This window comes from Rhizophagus irregularis, chromosome 32, assembly GCF_026210795.1.
Source record: "Rhizophagus irregularis chromosome 32, complete sequence".
Taxonomy (NCBI): Eukaryota; Fungi; Glomeromycota; class Glomeromycetes; order Glomerales; family Glomeraceae; genus Rhizophagus; species Rhizophagus irregularis.
Genome location: NC_089460.1, coordinates 89,562 through 99,244, shown reverse-complemented (window position 1 = coordinate 99,244; position 9,683 = coordinate 89,562). Strand labels below are relative to the sequence as shown.

The following is a 9,683-nucleotide window of genomic DNA, read 5'->3' as shown; positions in this document are numbered from 1 at the left end:
CAATTCATCACTTCCTTCCTTTTCCATCGAACATGATGCCCACCGACAAAAGTTGCCTTTACTACGACCAGCTACATGTAATTTTGAAAGATGTGGTATAAGCTCATCGATAGATCTAAAAACTGCAGCGCAAGTAGACCAAAGACAGCGCGTCTCATCTATAGCATCGTCTTCTTTTCGTTTGGTACCTGCTATATTAGTTGGTGTTGACTCTGATGTAGAAGTCGTTGCAATATCTTCAATATCTGAAATTGATCCAGATTGAAATGAGTTTTCCGTATTTCCCTCCAAAACTATAGTCATTTTATGAGCAGATGTTTCATCTTGAGAAGAACTGTGGCTAATCATTGATGAAGTAGCACAATTTGATTCGGAAGAAGTCTGAAAAGCGATTTACTTAATATTAGAATATTGTTAAGAATTTTACATAAAAAATAGTATATAACTCTTCGCCAATTTATCAAAATAACATACCTCAATATTTGAATTCATCATCTGAACATTTTCACCAATTGGGATTGAAATTGTTTGAATTGAAGTTGTCGGAACACTAGAATCTGTATTTTGATGTTCAGCAGATAAAAACGCTGCACTTATATGATCTTGCATCATTTTATGAAATTGTGGTGATGTAAGGGTTCTCGTCTCTTGAGTATGTCTAAAAAACGGCATCCTAAATGTTGAATTCTGTCCAAGAATATGTGAAAAATTTCCATAGTCCATAAGATTTGAACTAATACTAGATCTATAATTCACAGAAGGATCGGAAAAACTAAAAGATGAAAATTTTTGTAAATCAGCTTCGTCAACAATGTTGTTTGGTTCCAATTCTCGATTTGTTGTTGCGGCTTGTGCCGCAGCAACGGGACAACATTCCGTGCAGCATTCACCTGCTATAGCGGGAGTCTGTGTGACTTGTAAAGCTGTTGCTGCGACCGAAGAATGACTTGGAATCTGGTTTGACAACAATAAATCTTGAGAGCGAGTAAACTGGTTAAAAGATGGTGGTGTTGAATGTGAAACAGAGGTAAAATCCAAGTATGAGTTCGTAAAGCCATTAGAGAAATCTCCAACATCTCGAGCAAAATCATTTTGTGGTGGCGGTCTAAACATTGAATTATAAACTCCTAATAAATCACTTTTAAATTGGGATGAACTTTTCCTTTGTTTCGAAATTACACTATTTGAAACGGTTTCCTGTTGCAATAATTTATTTCCACCTGCAAGAAATTGTATGCTAAATCTCTGCTGAAAACGGTTGAAGTGTATTATAATATCAATACGCGGATTCAAACATAAAATGAGACAATCTTTCAAAATATTAAAAGTACCTCCATAAACGTTTATGAATATACCGTCAAGCTAATAAATATTATACGGATTATTTTGAAATTTAAGTTTTTCGAAGTGAAAAGTTTTTGAACTAACCATACAATAGAAAAAATTTTTTTGAAGAATTGATTGTAAATGAACTTATTTCGACATACAAAACACTCTTTTAAATCAAAAAAAAACAATAAATCCCGACTGACCTCATAGGTCAACTATAGTATTCACATGTCACAATCGTCACATGATGATAAAACATCACATTTACACATTACACAGTATTCCCAAATCTTTTAACCAGATCGATACCGTTCTGTAGTTTTCCACAATAATACATTCTAAAAAAAAAATTTCTTTTAAGAAAAGTGTTTTTTATTTTTATTTTTTTTCCAAGTGTACAATTTATTCAGTTAAAGCTTCTAAATTAGAAAAACAGGCTTGAATAACGAAAGCAAGTAGAAATGTCAGAAATAGAGGGACAAAGTATGTCAGATTTGTACAAAGGTTCAATAGAGATTAATAATAACACTCCAAAAGGAATTGTTCATGAAAAGGATAACATTTCTGCGTTAAATCCTTTTACAAGTTTTTCGTTGGAAAATGCTACTTCAATTAACCAATCTAGTAAAGAGCACCACTCTATTATTCCAGAACAACTTCCTTTTACTGAAAATAACCCTCATATGATGACAAAAATTCCTCAAAGTGAACAAATAACATATATTGCAAACTTTTCCTCTAGGGTACAACAAAAAGAAAATAGTGTAGACGAACAGCAGGAAATAGATATTACCAGTAGCATCCAACCAACATCGAAGAACGAAATAAATTCTGATACTATTCAAAATGTTTCTAACTTCGAAGGAGTAGTTGAAACTCCTCTGAAATTGTTTAATCCAGACCTTTTTATGCAAAATCAGACAGAAATGCCTTTGCCCAACTCTAATATTGATATTGATAACAATTCATTGGCCCAAGCTTCTATTGAGCAATCACCTGAACCATCTGTGAAAAAAGAACCGTCTTTAAAACAAGAATTATCCATTGAGCAGCAAACATCTACAGAATCGCAATACTCTAATGATAAAACTTCACCCAATATTGGAGTAAATTATCAAAATAATGTTATTAATTCATTACCTTATATAAAAATGGAAAATAATAATATGGAAACAGATGATAATTTCAATTCCAAAGAAAACAACGATATTAATGTAAAACCTTTGCGCGCAAAAGCTGCTGACCTCTTTAATGTACCAAATGCTCATCTATCGTCAGAAATCAGTTATCAAGATGAGAATAATAATCAATCCAAAAATGAAGGTAATTCGTTGAGTGAGTTTGGGCAAATTCCTCAATTGTCTAATGTACAATCTCCTGCTATTGAAGGAAATATTTATCAGAGTGAAATTGAACAAAGTGCACAGCTTAATAATAACCAAACTAATAGAGAACCAAGAAGATGGAGAAATCATCGTTCTCCTAATTCTTCACAATTTGATAATGAGAAATCTGATCATAAAGGTTCATTAAATTTAAGAAAAATATCAGATGCAGAGTTTCAAGCTTTGCCTTCTGGATCACGTTTATTTTTAGGAAATTTATCAACCCATTCAACTTCAAGAAAAGAACTTTTTGATATTTTTTCTCCGTACGGAGAAATTTTGCAAATATCTATTAAAAATAGTTTTGGATTTGTTCAATATGATAATGTTGAAAGTGTAAAAAAAGCGATAGAGAAAGAAAATGGAAGGATTTTACATGGATTAAAATTGGGCAAGTATTTAGGAAAATTAAAAATAACATAAACATAATTGAACCTTTATACTCATTTTTATATTTTGGTATAGGATTGGAAATATCCTACAGTAAACCGTGGAATCATTCACCTGCTCAAGAAGAAGGAGGATTTAAATCTGGGGTTATTCACAGACACAAAAAACATTGGAATCAAAGAGGAGGTCATAAAAACGCATGGCACCAAAGTGAGCGCGAATTTTCTTCTTCAACCAGTAGAGGACATCATGGACAATCATTTCCTAATCGCAGACATAATGAATACGAGCGTCGACCAAATGATCCTAAGTTCGGTCGTCGTACATCATATGATTCGAGAAGTGGGTATGATTACCCTGATCATAAAGAATTTCGATCACAAGAATTTCGTGAAGATTTTAAGGAAGAACATGATTACCGCCCACGTGAAGAAAGAGGATTCAGACGTGGTTCATATCGCGAACAACATCGCGAGGAACGTTTTAAACATCGTTCTAAACCTTATAAAATTCCCTCTCGTGACTTTAATAATGAACGACGTCAAAGTCGTGAATATCCATATCGTTCCCAATCACATGATGAACCTAATGAAGAATTTCCTTTGCCTCGACGTCAAGGAAGTGATGTACCAGAATGCCAAATTATTGTCCTTGAAGAAGTAGAGCGGTATTTATTTTCATTCGTTTTTATGATTATTTCATAATTTTATTTAATAAAAACGAGTTTTTTTTTACATAGTAACTTTTTATGGCAAGTCGAAAAAGCTTTTCGTGAAGCATCAAGTACTGTCCATATTCTTCATTTGTCTCGGAAATTACATCCTCAATCTGTTATTCGTCAGATGGTTATAGAAGGAGTTCATGCTGTTGTTTTTATTGAGAAACATCTTGCATTAAATGGAAGAGTGAATATGCAAATATTTGATCAAACACGATCTAGGGACAATGTCAAATATGATGGTCAGTATTTCATTAATGATGTGCAATATATGTATCCTTAAAATATTTATTTATTTCAAATTTCTATAGAATATAACAATATTAAAGTTGAAGAAGCAGTTGGTTTTTTATTGCGCGCTAGAGTTTCTCAACGTCCAATAGAAATTAGAACAGATAATAATTTGTTTGGGCAACAAAATATGCAACAAGTACCACAATTGCCGTCAATCACAGGACAACCAGTTACAACTAATATTAATCCAATTTCTTTAAATAATGTTAATTTTGCTGCACTCGCGAATTTACTCGGATCTCTTCAACAACAGCAACAATCTGCACCTGCTTCCGCTCCCGCTCAAGGAATACAACCAATTCCTATGATTCCACAAGTAGGAGGTATCCAACCTTCTCAACAACCCAATTTGTTATCTCAACAGCAGCCACCAAATATAGATGTACAACAATTACTTCGCCAACTTGCTCCTCAAAATTCTGGACTTCAGAATCAAAATCCGTTTATGTCAATGCCACAGCAACTAGCACCAAATCTTGCATCGCCAAATCTTGCATCACCACAATCTCACTTTAGTCCTACAGCTATGATGAATCAACCTCCCAATATCCTTTCACAAAATACAATATCATCCAGTGGAATACCTTTATCACAGCATCAGGCTCCACATATCAACCCAAATGTGTCTCAATTCTCAACTCCAATTTCCGCTCCATCTAATGTAACAGATTTAATGACTCAATTTAAACAATATAGCACTCAGCGTTGAAAGTATTTATATTTCTTACAATATCGCATATTTATTTGCGAAATTCTTAATTCTTAAGAATTCAAGTGTAATGTTTGTAATTTTTTTCTATTATTTAATAAAAATTGCATTTAAATATTACAATCCTGGCTTATAATTTGCTGATTTTTTGATTTGTTTTAAGAACTGCTTGAGAAGTTCATAAAGTTTAAACTCCTGTATCAAAATGATAATCAGTTCAATAGTTAATTTAAATATACCTTTACTAATTCTTTATATTAAAATATTCTTGTAAATATTTATTATATTTTACTGGTAAAATAAATATAAAAAATATTTTTTTTTTTTAGTTTTTATAGATGCAGTTTCGTCTTATTATAATATTGCTAACTTATATATATTCACTTATATATAATAAGAAAATAAACATACAGTATATAAGATCTAAAACTAAGCTATAAGATATAATATTTGTTTTTTAGAGTTAGTTTTCTATATCATGTGTAATTTCACTTGACTTTTTTTTTTATTTTTGCTAGTGATATTGTACTTTTTTTCTCTTCTTATTTGTAATTCATTCCTAGACTTTAACATCTAATTAATTCTTTAATAAATCCTCTATTGTATCTATATTAACTATTTTATAAAATTTAAATAGTTCAACTATTTTAAAACTAATTTGATCTTTCAATATAAATATAAAATTATAACTATCTTTTAAATTTCACATATTTAGGTTTTTGATTTGTTTTTTAAAATAACTCTTATCTTGAAAATTCAACTACCATTTTTTTCAGAAATTCTTTAAATTTTATTATATCTAAATAATATCTGTTATTCTAAAATAGTGCTATAAATAATTATATATTCTTCTTTAATTTTACAAAAATTGCATTTTCAAATTTCTGGTTTTCATTTTTTAAATTCATACATGTTGGTAATTTATTATAGCAGATTTTAATTCTAAAAATTGTAAATAATGATTTTTAATATTATTTATATTGATTAATACAGTTTAACTTTAATAATGTTTTCAAGTTTATTTACTTCAATAAATAAAAATTTTAATATACTTTATTTCTATTTAATAATAAAAATTACTTATAAATTGAATATTTTTAAATTCTTTTATAATTAATATTGGATTTTATTCAATAAATATACATCTAACTACTAAAAGTATTCAGACACTTCTAAAAAATAATCATAAGATTACATTATTTCAACATTTAGTGATTAGAATTTAATATTTTATGATTCATTAAATTTATCTAATTAAAATATATCTAATCACAGTATTTTTCAAATCTGTAAATTCAATGTCTAAAAACAGTAAAATGCAAATAATTTTTAATTTATCAATTCTACAAATATAAAAATAATAGATACAATGTATCTTGATAAGACAAATCTAATGAATTATATTTTATTTTTCTAAGTTTAATAGAAAAAAAAGTTATAAAATTTGTATATGCTAAATTTTTAAAAATAAATTATGAATTACTTTATAAAGTTAAATTACAATTATTTCAATAATCAGTGATTAGAATTTAATTATTTATAATTCAATGAATTTATATTATTAAAATGCATCTAATTGCAGAATTTTTATATCTCTAACTTCAATAAAATAGATGTTATTTTTAACAATAAAATGCAAATAATTTATTATTCATTTTAAAAATTTGATATACAATATACAAATTTTACAAATAAGAGTTAATCTAAAACTGCCAAGAAACAAATCGCTGCAATCTTACTTAAAACTTCTAAACATCACATATATAACTCATATTTGAGTTTTAGCAAATTCAATCAAAATTAGATTAAACTCATAATTTTAGATAAAGCAAATTGATTAAAAATTAATTAATAGCCATAATTATGAGTTTTAGCAAATTGTGTTAAGTCATATTTTCTATTTGAGCAAATTAGTACTTTTTTTTTAAATTTAACTTATTCTTTTTTTTTAACTTTTATAAATAATATTTTTAAAAATATTAGTTTTAAGGTCCAGTTATATTTTGGCCAAAATTAAGCATAATACAAGCCAAAAACCTATCTAATTAGTTTTGCAACATTTTATTTTTTTAATAATTATTTATATTTTAATCTACATATTTTTAATTATAAATTATAAAAATTGACAGTTTAATTTGTTAATTTTGATAAATTGACAATTAAATTTACTCCCTATGAAAAAAAATTATCCAATTTTTGTACAATATTTGTTTAAGTCTGTGTGGAAATTGTACAATTATTGCAGATTTTTGGATAAAAATAGCTATAAAGTTTTTCATAGCATATTAAAAGTATGCAATTTTTGTACAACTTAAATTTAGGTTATATAAAATGTTCAATTTTTGTGTGATTTTTATACAACTTAGTCGTCGGACTGGTAGTGTGTATCGTAGATTCCACCCACCTTGGCCTCATGGCTTCGTAGTACCTACATCCCCCCTTAGGGGATATAACTTCCCTATATATCTAAACCAATCTAAAACTAGATCTGAAACATAATAATATACTAAAATAAAGGAAAAGAGAGGAAAATAAGAGAGAATCAGAGGGGTGTTTTAATGTTTTAGATGTTTTGGCAATTTTGGTAAAAGCAGGCAGGACATACTCCTCCAGAAAATATTTTTATTTTTACCTCCCAGATCTGAAACTTTAAAACAATCTGAAACACTTTCAGGATTCCATTCGTTTTCCTATTAAAAGCAGTGAGATAGCAAACCAGGTACATTAACAAGTAGGTTAGCAGGTAGCCCCTAGAAGGTCTGTAGTAATGTTCTGCACGAATCAAATTTCTTCTCTGAAATTCGATTCGATTTAGATTCGATTTAGACTTGATTTGACCTCCAAAGATTATTATCTCAAGATCTAGTGATCCAATTTCAATGATCATTTTTTAATTGATAGGTCTTGTTGCCCTGATCAAAATAAAAAAAAGATCATCAAAATCGGACTGCTAGATCAAAAGTTATTCGCAAAATACGTTTTTATTATTTGGGAGTGATCAGTGTTACATCGTGTTATAAATTGATTTATGCAGAACACTAGTCTGTAGAACCAGTAAGACTAATCCCGTCCTTTCCCGTCAAAAAAATAGTAATTAAACAATGGGTAGGTGATAAGTAATCTATAAGGATAAACAACACGAAATATATAATGAACTTGTATGCAGCCACTTATCTTGCCGAAGACCTTGGTCTTGATCTTGTAGACATCTATAGAATCCGTAAATGGATCCAAATGCAAGCATCACTCCTCAATGACCCTGACATAGTAGTAGAGATAATCAGAAACCTTCCACTCAAAGAATTCGGAAAGCACCTTAAGATAAACAGACTCTGATATAACTGTTGTAAAGCTGAGTTGTGGAAGCGGCATGAGAAAGCAGAAGCGGTGTACACTGGTCAGAATAGTCCATTTCGTCCAAATTTCAAATTGACGAATATTGGACGAAAGTTGATCTAACTTTGGCTGATCGTTGCCAAAAAAATCGTTAAAATTATTATGGACGATTTGCACAGTTCGCCTGCCACTTGGCAATCACAAATCGGCAAAAATTCGTTATTATTGGCAAAAATTCGTTATTATCAGCAAAATTTGGAAACAAAACTATTCGTCAAACTTTTAGTTATAAAATGTACACAAATCGATTTCGAAACACATTTACAAAAGATTACCAATTTATTTCTTTTGAAATGCCGGATTTAGTTTATTCATAATAATAATAACCGATTTTATTCAATAATAAATCAAAACAATTAATTATATATTTATTTTAATAAAATTTATTAAATTTATTACCAAAAAGCAGTCAATAATAAGAAATTAATATTTCACAATAAATCTATCATAAAATGATAAAATGAATCAATCATTATGTTCGGTTTGAGTATTATCATCAGTTTGTAACTGCGATTCACGATTTTCAGCTGGAGTATCAGGACCAGAAAAATCTGTATCGACGGGCATATTTTGAGTTTTGTATGCCTATTCTGGAGCATTTTTAGGGTGTCGTGAGGTGATACAATAGCTTTCGTCATCATAGTTTCTCCCCTCGTTAATTGCACCGTCTGTAGAGAAAATACGTAAGTATCCAAGACGTTTTGGAGAAAATTGATAAGCTGTAAAGTCATAAAGTCATTAAAACAAATAAAATTAGTTGATGTTTTTAATAAAATACGATAAAAAAAGATTATTATACCTCATCGGAATGCCAACTAAGGTTATAAATGATAATTTTTCTTTTACCATCCGGTTGTTCTTTATCCGTTTCTGAGTCTTCAGGTGAATGGTAGCGAGTATCTTTCAGAATGTTTAGGACCTCTGTCTTATCATAATCCTTTACTCAATCGTCATTACGTTTAAAAAGGGAAATAGCACCCTTGACTCTACGCGATTTTTTCTGAAATATAACGAATGTTTAGTATCAATTTCGAAATGACAGTAAAAAGACAGATTCTACCTCGCTCAATCTGTTATTTTTATGCAGTCTTCTGTTATCTTTATCAATTACATCTCGCTCAACATATAAAAGTCGTACTCTACGATGCTTGTGTAAGGCAGCTAACCAATCATTTATCTGCTTATACGAAGGACTAAATCGAGGCTTCATGGAAGCAATCAATTGTGGTATTAATTGTCGTAAAATGTCCGCATTCGTCTCGTTTGTAAATTTTTCATCGTATCTTAACGTTAATTCGGGAGGCATCATTTTTAATATTACCTTCATTTCAGTCTATAATAATTTATAAAAGATTCGCAAGAAGGATATTCAAATCGTGTAAAATGCAAAATCTGTCGATCTTTAACGAACTCTAGCATTTTCTTCGTCAGTTTCAGAATCGTCGTCTGATTGATCAATTTG

General features: G+C 29.5%; 1 protein-coding gene across 1 annotated transcript; it reads left to right on the top strand.

Moving 5' to 3' along the window:
• The first annotated feature begins 1,653 nt into the window (after positions 1 to 1,653).
• OCT59_022818 (uncharacterized protein) lies at positions 1,654 to 4,946 on the top strand. Its single transcript, XM_025321338.2, has 4 exons — positions 1,654 to 3,105; positions 3,180 to 3,771; positions 3,844 to 4,064; positions 4,134 to 4,946. The coding sequence occupies exons 1-4, from the start codon at positions 1,791 to 1,793 to the stop codon at positions 4,823 to 4,825; spliced, it is 2,820 nt and encodes a 939-aa protein (XP_025169173.1). The 5' UTR covers positions 1,654 to 1,790; the 3' UTR covers positions 4,826 to 4,946.
• Positions 4,947 to 9,683: the final 4,737 nt, after the last annotated feature.

Excerpts from the sequence above, each read along its gene's own strand:
- OCT59_022818 (XM_025321338.2), top strand. The coding sequence starts at position 1,791 with ATGTCAGAAATAGAGGGACAAAGTATGTCAGATTTGTACAAAGGTTCA. Across the intron at positions 3,106-3,179 it reads TTTACATGGATTAAAATTGG|GATTGGAAATATCCTACAGT; the intron begins GCAAGTATTTAG and ends ATTTTGGTATAG. Across the intron at positions 3,772-3,843 it reads GTCCTTGAAGAAGTAGAGCG|TAACTTTTTATGGCAAGTCG; the intron begins GTATTTATTTTC and ends TTTTTTACATAG.